Source organism: Lissotriton vulgaris, unplaced genomic scaffold, assembly GCF_964263255.1.
Source record: "Lissotriton vulgaris unplaced genomic scaffold, aLisVul1.2 SCAFFOLD_2339, whole genome shotgun sequence".
NCBI classification, from domain to species: Eukaryota; Metazoa; Chordata; class Amphibia; order Caudata; family Salamandridae; genus Lissotriton; species Lissotriton vulgaris.
The window spans coordinates 142,869-163,862 of NW_028241512.1; the positions used below are offsets into that span (position 1 = coordinate 142,869).

Sequence of the window (20,994 nt, forward strand, 5' to 3'; positions counted from 1 at the left end):
AGGGTGGGGCGGGGCCATGCTGCAGCATCAGCTGCAGACGGAGGAGCGCGCATGTTGGTTTTTTCTGGCTATCTTAGGACTGATGAGGCCAAACCTGCATTCTGTGTTCAATCTATTCACTGTTGTCCTTCAGCTTGATGTGATCAATATTTTTATAGCGCCATATTCCATTCGTATGGAAACAGAGCGCTTTCTTAATCTAGGTGCAGTTTTTGTATTTGTCTGTCGGGCAGTGTGTGTGCAGTAGTTGTCAAATAAGTTGGCCTTTTCTGGCTATATTCGGAGTCCACCAAAGCTTTTTGAGTTAAAGTGAATATATATTGAACTAGTTCTTGCCAGCTATTTAAAAAAAAAAAAATTCTGTGGTGACTGATATAGGGTTCTCCCATATTGTGGTAATTTGAAGGCATAGGCGCAAGGCTCTAAGGGCTGTTCGAGCATAGGCCCGTATAATCAATTTATGGAAGTTGCCACAGACCAGGCCAGAACCTTTCATGTTGTTTCCCCTGGTCATACCTCACTGTGGTGAGAGCGGGCAAGGGCGCAGCACAAAACATAGGAGCTTCATCTCACTGCATTGTATGGCATTGCCGGGGTGCAGCTACCATTGGTGCAGTTGCACTGGAGCCCTGAGTGTGCCCAATGAACCCTTGTAATTGCTGTATTTTACAGCTAATCAGCACTCAAAGGGGCCATTTTTCTCGCATGCACCATTGCTCATGGCATCCTTGCTACGCTACTGTGGTGTCTTTCTTCTGTACACCTGGTATTAGACTGGATGTTGCTGAGAGTTGTAGACGGATAGACCACTTGTGAAGCCTTCTCTCACTTTTCAGAGTATCATAACCAAAGCATTCCAGTTGCAAGGTTTTTACTCCTTGAAAAACATCCCCTTTCCAATGTACCAACTAAGCTTACCCCGCCTAGTTTCAAAATATTGGGTTTTTTGAGTCCTTCATTAGGAAACTGCCTATAAATAGGAGGGTAGTGTGCGCGATTTGTAATGTTTACTGTGAATTATAGATGTCCTTGTAACACTTCTACTTGTGACATAAGTGGTTTTTGTATAGCACTCAACAACCAAGAAGCTTCTTCAAGGCACTAATAAAAACATAACATGATCAAAATCGCATGAGACCGGAGTATGTAAAACTGCACTTATGTCTCATGGCACTCATTCCATAACGTATCATAAATATTTGCATTTGACATGATATGTCATCAATGATCATAATCCATTGAGTTCCAAATACAATGGATATTCGCAGTTTCAGGCTTCTTAAAGCAAATTTAACCTTTTATTTTTGTTGCTGTTGCTTTTCAGGCATTATTAATTGAATACAGATGCCTACGTTATTTTTTTAAATGTATGTTTAGAATTGCATCATACATTAACTGCTTTGCAAAGACAGGTAGATAAACATGAGGTGGGCAATATATGATAAATCATATATTTTCATGCCTATTTGATCACTTTGCAGTTTGCACCTCCGCTGTTACTGCAACGGTGAATATGATATGGTTGCAACAGACCATCCAAAGAGGATAAGACATTGTTGTCTGTAAATTAAATCACCACCTGTTTTTCTAGGATATGTTTCCTGATTTCTAGAGTCAAGGGGGTGCAGCATGCGTCCCTTGCGATTATTTGCTGCTATACAAAATTAATAGACAACAGAATTATTAGACATGGGCTTGGCTGCACCAAAAATTTGGTAAACCTGGTTCCCATATTTGCAGTTTGTCTCTCTTGATCTGCTTTTGCTAACTTCACTGCTTCTGGATTGTGCTGTAACTCTGATAAGCCGCACCCAGCCAGGTTCTGGTACAAAGTCTACTCCTAGGTTATAAGTAAAAGGTGTGCTCTTGAGCTAATACAACTCGCTTTCAATATTCAAATGTAAATGGAAAACGTTGGACAGGATCTCCGCAGAGCTGACATAAAGGGAGGACGCAGTCACCTGGTTGTGGGCTATAGAGTCTGAAGTCTGCTGGCTCATGGCCAGTCACATAAACTAAATTATAGCATGACCTCCTTTAATTGTTGCTTCGTTTCAGGGAGGGTCAAAGGCAGCTGAACAACAACCCGGTGAATCATTTGTTTGTTGCATTCGGAGATTAGATGTGCTGTGTAATCTTTATAATATGGAAAGTACTTGGACCGGGCCCAGTTCCCCATTCGATAGTTATGTACACTACGCTGTTTAGAGATTTTAAAAATGTACCATGGTAACAGCTGGCTATTCCATACTTCTCCAGTATGGGTGTCCATTAAACCATCATTCTAAAGGGTGAAAGCTCTCCATTTTAGGCATCCATGGTGACAATTACTATGCACATTGGACCTTAACCAGTTTACCCTTGAACAGTCACTCTTTTCAGACCTCAAAATTGGTGGTAGTCACTAAACCCATTTCACTGCCTTTAAAATAAATAAAGCATGTATTTGTGACTGTGTACGTTTAAACGTTTTATATTTGCTTTTTACAGGTTTTTCTGGAAAAGCCAAACGGTGTGCGGCAGCATGGAAGTCAGTGGAACGGTGTGCAACAGCATGGAAGTCAGCAGGTCGGTCGCAAACATGGGTGGGGGATCCCCAGTTTGATGTTTGTTTTTGCTGAACCTAATGTTGCTCTGTACCATCCTACAGCAAATGTTAGCTAGTCATAATTTGGTTAAGAAACCTGAGTCTTTACGGTTCAAGTTAAACTTGAAGCCTGGATTATCACATTTGGGGGAAAAACACTGGTATAATTGTGTGGTATAATGGTGTGTGTATACACAAATCTTGAGGGACTGGGCTTTAGGGATGTGGGATAATTTTGTAACATTTCTTTTGTTTCAGCAGGCTTCACGCAGTTATTTTAGTGTTGGGCTGTGCAGAAAGGCTACAGAGATAGGTTTACATTGTTGATTTCTAAAAAAATAAAAGGCGCTCTAGAATTGAGGTGTGTTCCATGGATAGCCCATTGTATTGAACATGGACGGGTTGTTTTATTTTGTGTATTGGATTGAAAGTCCATGCAAAACAAAACTTCTCTGCTTCATTTGAGTCTATCCTACAGTATTGGTGTGAAACATTTACAACCACATCTGTTCAGCAACTCCGAATTTTGTGTCACCTGCCTCCTGACCTGTGTGTTACCAACCTTTTAGGATGAGGACTTCCCTAAAGAGGATGTCGAAAACATCCGCGAGACTGCCAGAAAACTGTTCACAAAACTCCAGGAAGCTGAAAAGCGGCATCAGTCTGACAAGGCGGCTTTTGAGGTTAACAGACTTTTCTTTTTCCAATGCTAATTTACAAAATATACTCTGCTGTAATTGAGACTGTTCTCCATCACCTTAAGTGACTTGTCTTATTTGAAGCTAAACACTTACGGGCTCAACACCCCTGGTTATCCATTTTGAGCATGCATGTGTACAGCTTTTGCTTCTGTGTAGAAATTGTGGTGAAGCTCTTTGGGCTGAGGTGGTATACACATTTTTCTGGTGAATGTTATTCTATTCTAAAATACCCAGTATCGGGGGATTATAAACGTCAGTTCATTGTCATTATATGACATTAGAATGTTTGAATATTCACACATGTAGAGATGTACTGTTTGCTTATGTTCTGCTGGATATACCGAACATGCGTGATTAGATTGGGCCTTCTTTGATGTCCTAGGGACTGTAAAGTTAAACACCCTTCTGATACTCCTGTAGCCACCAGACTTTTAAAATGGATTCACAGGCTAAAAGTTTGCAATGCTGTAGTGCATGATGTTGCCTCCGAATGTGTGGCTGCAGACTTCATAAGTTTCCCAGGTCTTGTTTACTCAAGTATAAAACTGGGATTACAAATCGCAGAATTCTAAGAAACAACCTGCACTGGAGTAGGTCATCTTGATGGATCTGGGAAACATGTGATCCTTGTGGCTGAATAATTTGTGTGTAAATTGTGGCATCTGTGCTGTTAATGGGGATCATGTTTTGAAGGTTTGCAGGGTGCTCCCATGTGGTGGTTAGGTGCCTTCCTGGAAGGCTGTCACATAATGGTCTTTCTAACAATTACAGGTGACTCTTAACCACTATCAGAAGGAGGTGGAGCAAACAAATGTTGCCCTGAAGAAGGCCGAAGATGGAATGGCTCAGAAGGAAGGGGAAGTGGAGGAACTCCATAGGCTCATGTCCGGGATGGAGAAGGTAGGATTAGCTGCTATTCATTTGCATGTTCTCGTTTTGTGGAGGTGAACTCTGCATTGTATTGTAGCAACAGGTAAGTATTGATATGATAGTTGGAGGTCATGGGCAAGTTAGCATCCAGAAACCTGCGTGCTGTTCAATACTAATCCAAGCAGTGCCACATTTATTTTGCACAGTAAAGTGCACACATGAAATGTTTTGCAAAGCAGTGGAGGCGAGAGGTTTGTCTGATCTGCTGCTCCTTGCTGACGTTCTGTGGCGGTTGCAAATGTTTGAGTTCACTTCCTGGCAGGAAGCAACACCAGACTACAGTTGGTTATTTGGGGTTTAGTCTGACTTAAGGGGTTATTGAGGAGGACAACAATGGGTTTGGAGTTCTTCATCTCAACATTTCTGTATGAAAATTGTGCTATTTCCTGACTTAACATTGGTTGATCCCTCTTCCTTGATATAAACTGAATGATTGTAAAAGCAGTATTGCCAGGCCAATACCTCTGCATCACCTAAAACGGTAGTAAACACCCATGTATTGTTTGTATATGAGCGGATGAGGAGGCGGCAGAGGGAGTGGAAAACCCATTCATTTACATCAGACGACAAACAAAGGGGATAACCACAGGTTTCAATTAACTGCTGTCTTTAAGCCGCGACAACTAACAAAACCGGTTTCCCTTCTTCAAGACACAAGCACTATGGGGGGGGGAGATATTGCAAAGAGGAGGAGCGAGTGGTGATTCAGCAGTGTGTAGTATGGCTGGTCGATGATGCGGCCTCTGGCGATTTGGAGTAGTCATATGAATCTGTACTGAAGCGTCCTAAATAAAGGACCAAGGGCCACACATACATTGCTGTTTAAACAAGATTAAATGAGTTCTAGTAAACCACCTTCTTTCTGTGTCTTGTGTAGGCTTATGTTGGCCAGGCAGAGTTTCTCAAGTCCTTAGGCAGACCAGGAAACTGATGCCGGCTGTGTGGAACAGCACTATGTGTGCTTTATCACATACTGTTTTCATGCATCTAGCGCTGCTTTTGTTAACAGTCCTGGTTTGCATGTGTTCATGAGAAGCTTGAAGAAAGAAAGAACAAGAAGGGACACATTTAGGCTATAATAAGACCCTGCAGATACCAGAGACTACTTTGCTTGCACTTCTTGCAGCATTGGTGGGGGGTGAATTGCCCTGTATATAGATGCACTGTATACATGTGTTGCTGCCAAGGCTCTGGTAGTGAGTCGCCACATTCAGACAAGCATTGTTTGACTGGGTCCTGAGCATGTCAATGAATCCTGTATTTTTAAAATGGGAAAACTATTATCGTTCACTACTTGAAAACGAAATTGTTTCTTCTAATTTTGTCCACAGTTCAGACTTCTAAATTCTCCCTCTCCTTCTACTTTGTATGTAATATTTTCAAAATCATACTCATGTTAAACAAGGGTTGGCAAAGCCAATTGTTCTGTTTTTGATCTATTGACTTGGCCAATTCTTTTTGCAGATGCTGTGTTGCAACAGCAAAATAAATTAAGAAAGGCTCTATGCTTTGTCTGCTTCAGGCCGCTGCATCATTGTATAGACATGCACGTCACCAGGCATACATGCACCTAATGAAAGAATCATGCACTTTTTTGTTTATTTACTTATTAATGGCGGTGGGTGTCATTTGGATCGGTGAATAAAAAAACAATAATCATTTATTTGCTTAAAAGCCCTTCATGCGGTGCAGGAAGAAGTACCAGTAAATAGAAGTTGTTGGGCTGTAAAATCAAGTACAGAGGATCGCTTGTGGCGCAATGGAGGAGTGGGTGTTGGAGAAGCAACTGAGAGTAGGTGTGTGGAAACAGAGGCTCATGATGTTGGACCTCAGGGGAGCCTGTACGATGATAATTATGAGAATGTCAGGGTGGGTCTGTGGAAAGGATGAGCTTGGGGAGAGGATGAGGAAGTAACGAGAACTACACAGGAGCAGATGTTTGGGGGGTGGGAAACGGAACACTAGGGATAGTTAAAAAACACTTGTACTTTCAGAGAGGGCTGAAGGATAAGAAAACAGCAGTTCCCTGAACATGAGTAGTTGAAGATTACACAAGTCTTGTGCCATACTCTGAACGTCTCTTGCCAAAATATTACCAAAGGTGATGATCTACATAGATGCAGCTGACGGTGGAGCTCTTCCCTAGTTTGTAGACATTCATCTGCTTTGGCTAACAAAGGCTACGATGGAATGCCGGTGCTTTGTCCACCATCTTATCAAGTACAGGTGGTGACTTGTGGACAAATGCGTTCCTCTTCTCCTGTAATGCAAAAATCCTAATCCTACAAGTGATGACCCTCCTTCAGAGTGATTACGTTGTATGTATTTGTGTTGTATTTCTACGTTGCATACTTGGCCACAAGGCAGTGGAGAGATGACTGACTGTGTGATTGACTATGTGAATGTGCACGTGGATGAACTGTGAAGATCGCCGGTCAGTGATGGAATATGGGAAAATCTGATCACCTTTCCCATGGCCTGGTGCTCAACAGCCTACTGGTTGCTCCGTTAGGTGTAACTTAGCTTAAGAGTGTTTCATGGGCTGAAGTTTTAGGCACCAGTGCTGGCTTTTTCCACTGCATCCCGGCCGTGCTTAAAAGCTTGTTGGCACATCGACAGAGGTTGTCTAACTCCTTGACCATTCAGGCCATTGAACTTCTAAAAGAGGAGTAGCTTTGTCTTGCTATTTCTGCGTAAATGTTTGACACCACTTGTTTGAGCTGCGGTTCCAATGTGTACTCATTTGTCTGGGAAGTAAATGTCGATTATGGACCACAACTTGTATAGTTTGTCTTGCTCCAAAACAGTGTGTTCAAATGTCTTTTACTTCTACAGGAGCACCAAGATTTGCTGAAGAAGATGAAAGATGGTGAAATGGAGCTGGAAAAACTGAGAGCCCTGAAGGAAGCCCCACAGCAGGATCGGTAAGGACTGACCTCGATTCTGTTGTCCTGGAAAAACTGGTGGCAAATTCCTCCTTATTCAGCAGCTTTGTAGGAGGAGCTTTTGTGATTGAGGGCTGCCTGATGAGTGATTTGGGTGTAACTGGAATCATTAAAGCAGTTCAGGGATGGGTGTAGTCTGCACATGTGGCTTTTTGGCAGCTTTGAAAATCTTGCTCGCATTTGTGCATTAATGAGCATCTTGTAACATTAGTGCCTATGGTTACCTGTGAGAAGGGAAACATGTGGGTGTGAAGATGATGTCCTGCATTGGCTTACAACTTTCAGTCTCTTACTTCACTTACAGAAACCTTGAATTACTGAAGATCAGGGGCTGTAAGGGAATGTTTTATTCCCCTACAGTGATTTGTAGAATTGACAATGCTTGTTCCCAGGTTTATGGTCCCTTCCATTTCTTTAAGGTCTGTACAGCTTGAAAAAGAAGTTCAGACGTTGCGTGAAAAGATCCACCATCTTGATGACATGCTGAAAAGCCAGCAGCGAAAGGTCCGCCAGATGATTGAGCAGGTGTGTGTCAAAGATTTGCTATTTGGTGCAACCTACTGTTTTTGTTGAAGCTCTGCTTCCAGTAGAGTTCACTGCAGGTATTGGAAGCCACTAATATGGAAAGGTAGACACGCTGCCGGTTCTTCGAATATGTCCTTTATGGATTCCATACTCCAGTGCAAATCGTGTCTGTGTCCTTTGCTTGCAGTTCCGTTGCTGTAAAATGCATGAAGTGTCACTTCCAACTTGGGTGCATTCACTTCCAGCTGTTCCTTGTGGTTAGTTTTCTTTATGATGTTAGTCGATGGAACCAACCAGTGCTATCTAAGTCCAACTCCTATGCTGGCAGATTTTAGTGTTCCCCATTGAATCGTTAATCTGAATGCGGCATGTTATCTGTATAGCAAGTATGCGGAAAGCGGGCAATTACAAGCATGTATAAGCACTGAGTAATACACATAGATTGTAGCTTATTGCAGTTCAAATTAACTATGCTACGTCTTTGGGGTAAGGCTGTATCATTGGGCTATGGTGGGGGCGTCTGAGTGGAACTGGAGATCGATGAGAACTTTAGAATGTGCAGGAATGGAAATTGTCTCAGGCTGGCAACTTAAGGTACATTATATATGAGAGACCAAATGCAGGCCTCTGTCTGTGTCGCAGACTGATGGCAATGTCCAGTGTGTCTGTTGGGTGTTTTTCTGTAGACCTTGAATGCATGGCATAGCAGCGTAAACATGCCTATTCTTTTACTGTTAACAGCTTCAGAATTCGAGGTATGTGATTGATGAAAAGGACGCGATTATCCAGGATTTGCAGGAAAAGGTGGCCATCCTCAGCGCCGAGGTAGGTGTGGGCTCCTTCTATACCATCCCCCTGTAGTCTGAAGTGCTTTTATACAGCCAAAGGTACAGCAGTGACGTTTGACGCAATCACATTTAAACTAATGCCACAGATCATTCCATAGAACAGATGTTGTCCAAAAACCTTGGTGCTCTTACTGTTCTGGCCGCAGCCGGTATTGTAGTGGCTTCAGATTGTGCACATTTACCTTCTTTGAAACTATATTCGTTGCATTCATTCATTTGAATGTTTTTTTTTTTTTTTGTTGCTTTACTCCTTCTCAAGCTTGGCATCTATATCCAGATCTAGCAACCCCCTTAATCCAGCAAGTACTTCACGAAGATAATATCAGATCTCATCACCCCCTACTCCAATACACCCAATACACATTCTTTGGAGACTCAAACCAAGAAAATGAAAGGCTTCCTTGACGCAATCCTCTACACCCTGGACATCAAGCGACACATCACTGAAAGCACCCAGTCCAAATGCAACACACATGAGCTCATTCTAACATCCGGTCCATCAATCCAATGCAAGTACCCAATTCCTAGACTTCACAGACCACTCCCCATCCTCTTGTCCTGCCATGTCAAGGGATGTGGGGCCAAAAATAGCATTCACAACTTAATAACTTCTCCTCTTCAGTCATGACGTCTCCCCACACTCAACGGTATTAGAACATAGGGTATTGCACTCTCAGTATCTGCATAATTGCTATAAAATATAAATGAAAATATATGTCTGTATTGCTATTCATATAGTGTGAACCTAGCTGTAAAGCAGCGGAGCGCTGCACATTACACTAGGGGTCAGGAGACGATCTACGAGAGTGTATATGTTAAGTGGCCTTTGCACAAATAACTTTTACTCACATTAAGGCACGGGAGATAACGTGATTTGCCCAGGCTCACACAATGTTTTGTCTAGCGGCAAAGCAGTGATTCGAACCATGGCCCCCAGGTTCCAAAGTCAGTAGCTTGAGCCACTAAGCCACCTCTATATCTGTCTATCTATTACCTTTGAATGTGGGGAGGTGCTTTTCACGAGATAAAAGCCTAAAGTGGGCCACAATGCCCCTCCCCACCTCAGTAAGCATTCGAAAAGACAGTAGGTTTGGTTTATGAACTGAAAGTGCCTCTTCAGTCATTGAAGAGGTTAGGTGACATACATGCACTGTCACTCATTTGTGCACTCGTACATCCACCAGCTGATTCATTTTTTCATTCGCCCACTTACCCTTTCGCAGTAAAACAAAAGCTATCTTTAAAAATATGGAAGACAAATTAAAATTATAGCAGTATATAAAAAAAGAAAATATGCCGTAACCTAAACTTGCAGGCATATGCTTGCAATACAAAAACAAAATTAAACATGAAAGTGAACTTCAGCTTTGCAGTGACATTTTACAGTGTATCATTGTTCTAAAGTTCTATCATAGTTAGCACATTTAAAAGCAATGTGTTTTCTTGGAATGTAAAATGACATGCTGAACACAGTACCATGCAAATTGATGGCTCATGAGACCTTGCACTGCACGGCCATCTTTGAAAGCTAGTGTGCTGTGTAATTGTTGTACTGGTCCAAGTTGGGCAACATGATGCTCATAAACATGGAGGCTTTCTCAGAACAGTAAAACTGTGATACACTATGGACTATACCATTGCAAGAGTGTCGTGCAGGTTTTAAATTACTTGCTGCACAAGAGGCAGCACACTACAAATGAAGATAGCTAAACATTCCTCCAAGGCAACCATCAAGCATAGTCATAAAATTAGCAATATGTACAGAATTAGAGGTGGGCATACAACTCCTGCTGTGAGGGCTTGGGAAGGGATTCTCATAGTGCAGATTTTCTACACCCCAAGGTGATCGCAGCGGTACCCAAAAGCAGCCCCTTACCCATTAATCGGTGAGAATCCATGTCATGCTTTACCCCTCAACAGACTTCAACACAGTGCAATAACAATCCACCCTTAAAGGAATATCTACTTTAGCTTACACTTTTCACTATAAATAAGTCAGGCCTACTTTGTCATAAGTTTTGTAATACATTTAAAAACCACTTTGCCTTCAGCCTTGTTGTTTATGATGAACGTGGCACAGGCACACCTTCTCTTTCCTTTATTCCTCTGTTCAAAGTTTAGCCCTGCTTCTAGTCTGCACTTTTCCTTCTATTATAAGAACAGACACGGGGAATTTCCTTTACTTATGTTTCTGGGACAGCATCAAAGGGGTAACCAGCACATAGGCAGTAGAGAAACACCATTGAACTGTGCAGCAAGGGGAAAATGCAGGCAGGCATTAATCTGGACCCCCAGTGAATTTTAAATGCATTTTGTTTTGGCATTGCAGTTTTTGTAATGATGTAGGTCTATTTCAGAACTCTTCATTCCTGCTCAAACTCATGGGAAGAGTCCCACTCAATTAAAAAATGTATTTGTGCACCAGTGCTGAGAAGACAACCCAAGTGTTGTCCAACACTTTTACTATACTTTTCGTTTATATAAAACAAGATTTCTGATTCTACTAGAAAAATGTGCTCTTATTCGTAAATGGAAATCAAAGAACTGTTGACACATTGCAGCATGTTTAAGGGGAAAAACAGTTTGTCTGGGCTTCAAGGCTTGCAGGAAATATATAATATTGCCTTATTAGCCCATGCTTTCTTAATTGGAAGTTCACTGTTTTGAACATGGGCAATAACATTACCTAAAGATGCCGACAACTTTTTCCCCTGACCTTGTCTTAAAATTTGTGGCAAAACTGTTTAACAGATAACCCGGGACTAAGAACGTTTGAATGCTCTTTCATTCAAATGCTTTACTAATATGTTGAAAAATAGCTTGTTGCTAATAGTTTCGAAATAGGCTGTTTGCCAAAATCCGTGGTGGAGACCAGGAACTGGTTGACTATTTGCATTTGGAATCACACACTCTGGAAGCTGACTGGCAAAGATATGCTGTAGGCAGCTTTAAATTGATACAAGGGACGGCATGTAATTTAGAAATGCAATGGTATAACACTGTCAACCCTTTCTGTGTAGTTTATTTTCAACTCCCACTCCTTTCTGGATCTTGTTGCAAATAATGACCCTTGTGTTGGTTTGCAGAATCTAGAGATGCATGACCGCATAGATCACCTCCTGGGGAAACCAGCAGGCCACAGCACGTATGCCTCTAAAAGCTACTCGAAGCCAGATCTTCAGAACGGGTAAGTTGAGATTGTTGGTGACACCAAGTAAGGCTGTTGTATTGATTGATCAAGGTATGGGATGGATGAGCATAAGAGTCTAGATATTTGCCTACTTAGTATTCTTTGCTGTCCTACATTATTCCCTATTTGTGGTTCAGTTGCCTACAGGATGTTGGAAGTGTAATTTCTGATGGATACTTTTATCTGCAGATTCCTCACCATAGAATTCTCTCCAGGTGCCAGGCTGGATCTGGAACTTTTCTCCAGCAGTGCTCCTGCGCAGGGTGGCGCTGTGCAGCTCTGTACTGTTTTCTCCTAAAGGACCGGTTTCAAACTGTACAAAGCAGATACCAGTCAAGTACCCATGTGAGGTGTGTCTGATGTTTGGCATTGGTATACAACTTAGTTGTGCATCAAATGTGCTCTCATGTACTAGGTGATACAGGACCCAATGTGAAGCTGTAGGTTGCTGAATAGAAGAAGCTGCAGTTGTGGACTCTATCTCTCTCTCTCCTGATGCATTTCCTGCAAGAGGTCTTCTTTGCATTTTAAGTCATCTGGTAAGGCCATATCAAAATACAAATGCAAACAAAAAAGCAAAACCGGACTCTACTCCAGGTGGCCACTTTCTATCCAAAGGGAAGGTGCGAGTGTCACAATGTCAGCCAGTCTCCCTAAACTTCCCCATTTGTGGAGCCGATTCTCCATGATTTCGGTGCTCCCAGAGATTTCTGGGCCATCAGCGATGCCACATCAGATTGATGCCTTCAAGGAGGCCATGTTGCATAATTTTGGCATATGTCCTCCTCCTCCTTCTGGTGTTCCTTTTGTGCTTCAAGGAACTGCATGGGGCCTCCAGCCTGCTTAACACTTGCAGATCCCTCCACTGTGCCATCTGGCTCCATGGGACCTGCTCCGGGCCCCATACCAACTCCAGTACAGACATTCAGCAGGGCTCCAAGACCTTTGCTGGGCCCTTCCTTTTCTATGCCAGTACTGGCGCCACTGGTGTTCGAAGAGGATCCAGTGCGGAGTCTGATGTTTGACAACAAACTGACTTTAGCCTGATCTCCACCGATGTGGCTCTACAGTATTACAGAAGTGCAGAAAGTTGTCATACAGCCTGATTCTGAATCCATGACACTTGTCGAAACCCTCTACCTTGGCACCAAGTCGACAGTCTTCTGCTCTCGGCACTGAAAACCTCTTACAAAATGGCACAGAAAGACTGGCTCCTTGGTAGAGCCAATCTTCCTTAACATGAAGGAGAAACTTACTCACCCTTCTGGGTGTATCCTGGCTAAACCAGTGGTCCCAGCACCAGCTCCACTGCCACACCAGTGACAACCCTCCCTACATGGAACTGAACCTAGCGATATGGCATCGGAGGTTGTAGAGTTTGGTTACCTAAACCTCCCACCAGAATGTATGACCATCCTTAAAGACGCCCGTAGACCTGCCACCAGGGCATGCTCTGCAGCCAAAAGGAAAGGTTTTGTCTTTTACTGTCTTAATAATAGTATCCATCCATTTGATGCTGCTATACAAAACATTGTTTACTTGTTGCATTTGCAAAACTGGTTTGGCTTTTGCAACCATAAGTTGCAGCTTACCGTCAAAATATCTGACCTTCAAAATAGGTACCAGTAATCTGAGCCTTTATGGAGGGCTTCAAAAGAGTGGTTTCTCCTGAGATTCCACCAGCACCAACGAGGAATGTTAAATGTTGTTTTAATAAGACTTATGGGCCCGCCATTTGAAATATTGCATAATTGTACTCTACAGTTTCTGTCATGGAAAGTAGCTTTCCTTATAGCCATCACTTCACTTGGACGGGTTGGAGAACCATGCCTCAACCTTAGAAGAACCGTTCTTCCCGTCAAACCCGAAGTTCCTTCCTAAGGTGGTTTATCACTTACGCCGTATTCAATTTTCCCCTCACCCAGACACAGAAGTAGAAAGAGTGCTCCATACACTAGATGTAAAAAGAGCTTTTTTTGTATTATATTGTCAAAACACTTTCGGAAATCAGAACAACTTTTTGTTGACTTTTCATCCCATACAAGAGAACTCCTATCCAAGTCAGGCATTGCTTGCTGGATAGTAAAATGCATTCAGACATGCTTTTCTAAAGCCAAAAGGACTATACGCATGCCCCCCAGAGCACATGCTACTCATAAGCAAAGGGCTTCAATGGCTTTTCTAGGTAGCATCCCAATAGCTGATGTTTGCAAAGCAGCTACATGGCCTACACCACACACCTCCACTAAACATTATTGTGTGGATGTTTTCGACCGCCAACAAGCTAAAGTAGGACAGGCAGTGATAAAACACTCTTTCAAACAATTGCAACACCCACAGGCTAGCCACCACTTTTAGAGGGCACTGCTTTACAGTCTGTGAAAAGCATGTGTATCTAAAGCCACACATGCCTCGAAATGATTGTCACTTACCCTATAAGCATCTGTTCTTTGAGTGTAGTGCTGTAGATTCACATGCACCTTCCCTCTAACCCGGACCCCTACGGTCATTGCAATCTATTCTCATCTTTATTTTATGTGCATGGACAACTCTTTCTCTATACTCCATTCCCTCCCGTCTGCGGGGAAACAGAAAATGGGGTCGATGCCCATGCACAGTATTCCCAAGAGGTGGGGGTAATGTACCTCATGATTGAAAACACTTCAAAGAAAAAAGTAACTGCACACATCTGGACCCAACACTAGATGGCGGAAGTATGCAAAGCATGTAAGTCTACAGCACTACATGTCAAGAACAGATTCTTACAGGTTAAGTAACCAAATCCTTATTTGGAAGTTCTAGAGGCCCGTGGGCTTGGTGCCTTCTCTGAACAAGGTTTAAAACTCCACTTGGAACACCAATTGTAGAGAGTGCATAATTTGCAGTAATGGTCCATCGGTCAGATGGCGTCCTGAATTTGAAGCTCCCTTCAGTTGCAGCCGGTGCCAGCCTTGTCTTGGCTCATACTCTCCTTTAATGAGGCCCTCACCATTACCTTGATGGGCCCACTGGATAGGGAGTCCCAGAGGATTGATCTGTGGAAAATGTTTTCTTCTGCTAGCCTGGCATTGAGGTTGTTCAATGCTGTTTGTTTATGCGATCACTACAAACATACTCTCTGGGACATGGTCAGTGAAATCTTGCCATTGGTACTGGAAGACCTTGGGCCTCTCTGGCTCAGACAAGACATGGCCAGATGTGATTCTTGCTAGCCTGAAAATTACCAGTGGAGGGTGGTTGGCACCAGTATTCTGGGTGGGGGGAGTGCTTTGTGTGTGTTTGTTGATATTATCTGGACGTGTGTAAGCATCTCTCATGTATATGCCTATAGAAAATGTACCACTTTTCAGTGAAAAAGCAGATTCTAGCTTGGACCGCTTCTGAGCTAGTGGAGTCACGGTGCTCTACCCCAGACTGCATTCTCACAGACCTTACCTGCAGTTCAGGTACACCAGGAGCGCCTTCAGTTTACTGGTCTCCCCTTCAGTCTCCCCTTCAGTCTCCCTTAGTGCCCCTTGGGTGTTCACAATCCGAGTTCATTGTCAAAAGTTTTGCTAGTTGGCTTTGCCTTGAACACTCACTAGGAGATGAATTGCATTTGGAATGGAACACTGGACTTCTGTACGCTTTGCCACCTTTGTTCCTCCTTCCCTGAGTTTTGAATAAGATGAGGAACAACTAGGCCCAAATCACCCTAGTGGCTCCAGATTGACTGAAGAGAGCGCAGTACCTGGAACTTTTGGGCATGGGCATCTGCCCTCCAAGCAGGCAACCACTTTGTGAGGATCTTCTTTTGCAGCAGTAGGGCAGAGTCTTCTACCTGAATCTGGGCAATCTACCTCTGCAGTTGACTGCAGGCGATTGCTGGAGAAAATTCTCCTGATCCAATCTGGTGCTTGCTGAGTATTTGAAGGTGAGGACTTGCAGTTAGAGCATCCACTGTAAAGAACATTACCAAAGGTAAGTAACTTGTTCATTTGTGGGGTTTTCTAAAAAGGTGATGGAGTTTGAAGGAGGAATGGGGTTGGGTTAGCTTCCATTTGGTTCCAAATGGAGACAGTGCATTAACAGACTACTGCTGATGAGTTATGGGAGGTTTTCGGTTGCAGAGGACTGTTGTAGACATTGAGTATTTTTGCTGAAGTGATAGAAGGGAAGTGTTATATGTGCATTTTTAGGTAAAAGGCATTTTAAAGGTTATTTTGATGTATACAGGAGAACCACTGCAATTTTGGCACATCAGCTATTGGTACTTTTGTTTGTAGATTGGCAAAAAAAACTTGTGCATTGTTTTTCACCTTCTGAGTCTTTCCAGCTGGTACTTTAGACGGGGCAGAGCATTGAAAGGTAGAGTTTTCTTTTTACTAGGAGGGTTGCTTTTGCTCGTTGAATGTCTGAGAAAAAGCAGGAGAGAAATAGCTGGGAAAAAGGCTTACTTGAACACCACAAATGTGGTGTTGAATGAAGACTGCCAAACCCACACTTAACTAGCTTCTTTAGTGCAAATTAACCTTGCTCCCTAAAGGACATCACTCGTTTGTGTCGCTCTGCAAAAATATGATCGAAGATGAAAGAAATTGGACAGTGACTAGGGAAAGAAAGAAGATAGTAAACCTCTTCCCCTCCTGTCATTCATTACCTAATGATTCTGCCTCTCGTAAAGAGGTTCATTGTTTGCAAGCCAGTTAATGATTATTAAAGGTTATTTTGGTATTCCTGGCTCAAAATAATGTCAAAATATGTTAATTGTCATATATTGAATCATATTTTCTTGTATTTGTCAGAGCAGAGGATTGCTATTGCTCTTTTGTTTTTAATATGAGGTTTGCTTGGCACCCACTGTGAAAAATGATTTAAATAGCACGTTGGTTACCAGTAAAGCTAGGTGACACGTTGCAGCTCACAGGACTTTCGTTCATTAAAACATTTTCCTACAAAAATGAGGAAAGTGACTGCCATGCTTCCCGTAAATCTTTTTGTCCGTGATGGAATCATTCTAGTATTCGTGATCTTAGAAATATTCTTTGTGTACTGAGATGTTCCCAGAGTCGAAGAAATATTGTAACTTCTATCGGTGTTAAAGATCTACTGCTGTCATAGGTAAATTGCTCTCCCGCTGGGGACTACCTAAATTGAGAAGTACATTGCTGTAACAAATAATATTTTATGAGACCGGAGTATGGTACGAAAACTAAATTACGTTTTCTCTTTTATTGTTTTTTTGCCTTTGCAGTAGACGGCAGTACACGCAACCTGGACCTCCCAAGCCACTCCCACTTATTCGAGTTTTGGAAACATGAGTTCGGAAAGACTGAAGAAAGAGTACAGGAGCTGTGACTGAAACTGTCCTCTTATTTGCCCTCCTCCCCATCCCCTTAAAACTAATTCTAGTTCTAGTCTCCCTGCTGTCCTGACTTGTGCTGGACCTGTTCAGAACTATCCTGCAACACCTGAAGATGAATTTGCTGGTGTTGTCAACTGTGGATGAGGACACATTTTTTTCAGAAGACGAGGACTTCTCAGAAGCGGTCACTTTGTTATTGCGTAACCCATTGAGATGGCAAAAGTTGGACGTACGTATACGCGACTATGGGAGACTGCTGGCCTTCTTTCTTCTGAAGAGCACCCTCCGAGTACCTATCATAGCACTGTGCCGGATTTTGGGGAATCCGTCAAATAGTGACAGTCCGGTCCCATGATACGCCTACGGTAGTTGCATGCCTTGTTGGTCACCTTGCAATAGAAGAGGCATACACAAGAAGACTCTATCCCAGGGTCTGTGCTCACCTATGCATCATTACGCTTGTAAAAGAAGTCCGGCTATCCAGTTGATAAACGATCATGTTAGCGTTGGCTGTTGCTGTAACCAATCACATTTAGCGTAAGCAATTGTTTCGAAATGTGGGATCTAGAGATTTCCTTCTTAGGACCGCGTCATCTAGACCGTGATATTCTGTGCTCCAGGATTGGTGCTACAAAGCACTTATCGCATGCCATGTGCGAGGGATACAGCACTGATCATCCTGACAACATTCTGTATCCTTGTCCTTTCCAAAGTCTCAAGATGTTTGGATAGTTGGTCATTGGTGTTGCAAAATTTTGGCCTACCAAATAGATTTGTTTTAGTAAGAAAATATAGGAACGTCGTGGTACCCAGAGTAAGCACTGTAAAATAGTGCATGGATGGTGGCAAGCTTGAGCACTCGTGTTTTGGAGCATTTTGTAATTGTAATTTATTAATGTTCTTCCAAAGTCATGGGACATGAACATTACAAGGCCTGTTTGTTACTCCCATTTCATGACCTGCTATGGAACCAATGTGACCGGTCTCGCTGTCTGAGAAGGAAAGAAGTGATGGGTGGAATTTGTTGTGCCCAGGAGGTATTTGATAGTAGCACAGTTTGCAAAAAGGTGATGGACTGGAATGTGACCCAGAGTAATACCAGTGGCTGAGATTTATTCAAGCGTTTCAGATACAAATCAATGTACTTTTTAGTCTCAAACAGTACCGTGGATATCCCCAGTGGCGTAGCTAGAATGATAGTCTCCCATTGTGGCGCCTGGGATTGCTGCCTCGCATGTAAGGGTGGTGGGGGCTGCTCCCCAACACTCATGCTGCCCGGGCCGGACAGCCCTCCCCCCTTGCTACGCCACTGGATGTCCCTAATTGTTTACGATAACAGGGTTTTGACTTATTCCTTTACAAGTTATTTTACATTTACTGTTTTTCCACGCTCCATCTATAGATGTACCTCCGTAACCATTGTCAAGAAGAGACCACACAGTTGAAACCAAGCCACTGAGTGAGCCTTCTTTCTTGGTGTCTATCACCAGGCACGTGCTGGGCTGGTACCCAGCGGACGCAAGGGTAGAATTTGATGCGAGTGGCATGAATCGTTCTGCGAGACTGTAGGCTGAAGCCCAAACTTGGAAATGAATCCCATCTCATTCTACTTTATTGATCCTAAATGTTCAGATCTCTTATTGCTTTACAACTTAATTGGGTGGACGAGGTGGCACTACATCAGTGTCGACTCTCCTCCTTTCGTATCCTTCTTACCCAGATCTGGGCAGAGAAGAGTATCTGGCGTATTTAAGAGTTTGAATTCTATGATTAATGGCAGTCGTATCCCTGACTACTTGTTCTGCCTCCAAACGATCTTTAGGGTACTTTTAGCACAGTGGGGCAATGGCAATATTATTGCAGACTTGCCCCTAATAAAACATTTCCCACAAACCATCGCATGCCATGAAGTATCCTCCATATTCTTTTTTTTTTTTTTTTTTTTTTTTTTTTTTCTCCCACAAAACACGCATTGTGGTGGTCTGTGCTGATACATTGTGATTCAACACAAATCTGCACTATTATCAACCTTCATAAAGATTTAATGCCCATCTGTTATCCTCGTAAATATGTTGAATGAGTTTAATGTTCTCAGCCACACTCCTGGTGGTTGTGTTGTATCTATGTACTAATACATCCCTGCACATAAAAACTCTGCCACGTCTGGGAAAGAGGTGAAGGAATACTGGGTCTGGCAGTGCACTTCCTGCTTTCCTTACCTTATAGTTGGGTACCCTCTGCATTTAAGGCAACACATGTAATACACGCATGCAGGGTCGGTTGCCATTGATGCCAGGAGAGTGAAAAAGCCTCACATTGAGGGACTGTGAAAAAGTCTGGCTTAATGTCATTGAGTGACATTTAGGATATGCAGTTTCCCCACTCTCTGGCTTCTATTTAATGAGCACAAACTTCATACAAGCTCCATGAGACATTACAAAAAAAATATCTTTCTAAGCAAAAGTCTACCTAAGAATATCCTGAAAAATGTAAAAATAAACTTAATGTCCCGTAAATGTTGTAGATGTTGGTTAACTTTAAAAAAAGATGCCGCATTGTGTGCTTCAATGACTGGAGGCTGTAAACCAGGGCAGGTATTGCATTCCTTACTTGGGTTAAAACCTATTTGTAATTGAAAGTGTCTTTTTGTCTACGTTCTCTTTGATTGCACATAGGATTCTCTAGAGTGTTAAGAGGGCTATGTCCAATTAATGTGTTATCTTCTGACACAGTCCCCTGTGTGCTTTACTGTTACCAGAGTTGTCAGAGGGAGGAGTAAGCCAAGTTGTTTGCCAACAAAAAAACTGACTTAAATGTGATTTTTTAAATTTTTTTTTGTTTTCTTTAAAAAAAAAATACTTTCCTGTGTCTAGTTTATTCCTTAGGCAGCAGAGCTGTACTTACCTACTGAGGGCTTATTACAAAGGCTGCCTTCCTACCTCTGCTTACAGGTGCTTTAATGGCCTCCTATTGATACTCAATTTTTATACACCGCAATATTCTGCTCAGTGGACATAGTCTTCCTGTCCGCTTCCGCACTACAATGCCCTCCAGCGCTATAGAGCGTGCCTTACCATAGCTGTAGAATCTTGACTGATATGCAAATATTTAAACTTGAAGGGCTTCAGGTCATGTGCCTGTTTTCTCCTGGGCATATGATCAGCATCATTTTGTTCCAGTGCCTAACCTGATTTCCTCAGTGTACCCTGTCTCCTTATTGTAAGGACGATGTATACACCGGATCTGCGCAGTATAATTCGGGTTTGTAGCGAGTTAAGTTGTAACTATTTATTTTTGTAATTTATTGGTGTATTGGATTCAGTTGACACTGGTTCAACTACCAATTGTATCTTTGTAGTTTTTTTTTTATAGATTTATTTTCAATAAAGTATATGTGATACAAGGCAGTGTGTTGCAGTCTGTTCATTTTGGATATTCCGGTCTCAATTGATACCTACAGTGGATCGAGGGCTTGGTTTTATGGATACCGCCATTCGAGACCTATCTGCACTCAACTTCTCACTTTTTGCTTCTCCGGTGCTGGTGCTCCTTCTCTGGCCAACGGCGCCCTTAGGATTGCCATGCAGTGTTCCACAGTTGTTACTGCTGTTCCTTAGCTTCATGGAATCTTCACTTTCTCTACTTTTTGCAAAGTGTTGTCTGGTGAGGACAGTTTGGGGCTTCTCTTCAATGCAATAAGGTGCTAGGACAGCTCAAAGTTATTAAATTTGATTCGATAAAACCTAATCCCAAACATTGTTTAGCTTTTTCACAAATTTGTCTGCTTGTGGGTCGCAAAAGTAAAACTGCTGAGTTAGTAGTGTATTTAGAACCTTAACCTAAAACATATCTAACGTGTATGGGACTAAATATAGAACAAACTAAGTGGCGTAAACCCCAACCAACCACGTGCTTACAACAACA

The 20,994-nt window shown here is 42.5% G+C and overlaps 1 protein-coding gene across 2 annotated transcripts in view; it reads left to right on the forward strand.

Moving 5' to 3' along the window:
- The window catches only part of TUFT1 (tuftelin 1), a 63,316-nt gene extending 42,843 nt beyond the window's left edge, over window positions 1-20,473 (forward strand). For both annotated transcript variants that reach the window (XM_086948105.1, XM_086948106.1), the window contains exons 6-13: window positions 2,491-2,568; window positions 3,157-3,270; window positions 4,060-4,188; window positions 7,054-7,142; window positions 7,583-7,688; window positions 8,430-8,513; window positions 11,623-11,723; window positions 16,960-20,473. In XM_086948105.1, the coding sequence (XP_086804231.1) occupies window positions 2,491-2,568; window positions 3,157-3,270; window positions 4,060-4,188; window positions 7,054-7,142; window positions 7,583-7,688; window positions 8,430-8,513; window positions 11,623-11,723; window positions 16,960-17,026 (768 nt within the window). In that variant the 3' untranslated portion in view covers window positions 17,027-20,473. The remainder of the gene's footprint in view (window positions 1-2,490; window positions 2,569-3,156; window positions 3,271-4,059; window positions 4,189-7,053; window positions 7,143-7,582; window positions 7,689-8,429; window positions 8,514-11,622; window positions 11,724-16,959) is intronic.
- Window positions 20,474-20,994: the final 521 nt, after the last annotated feature.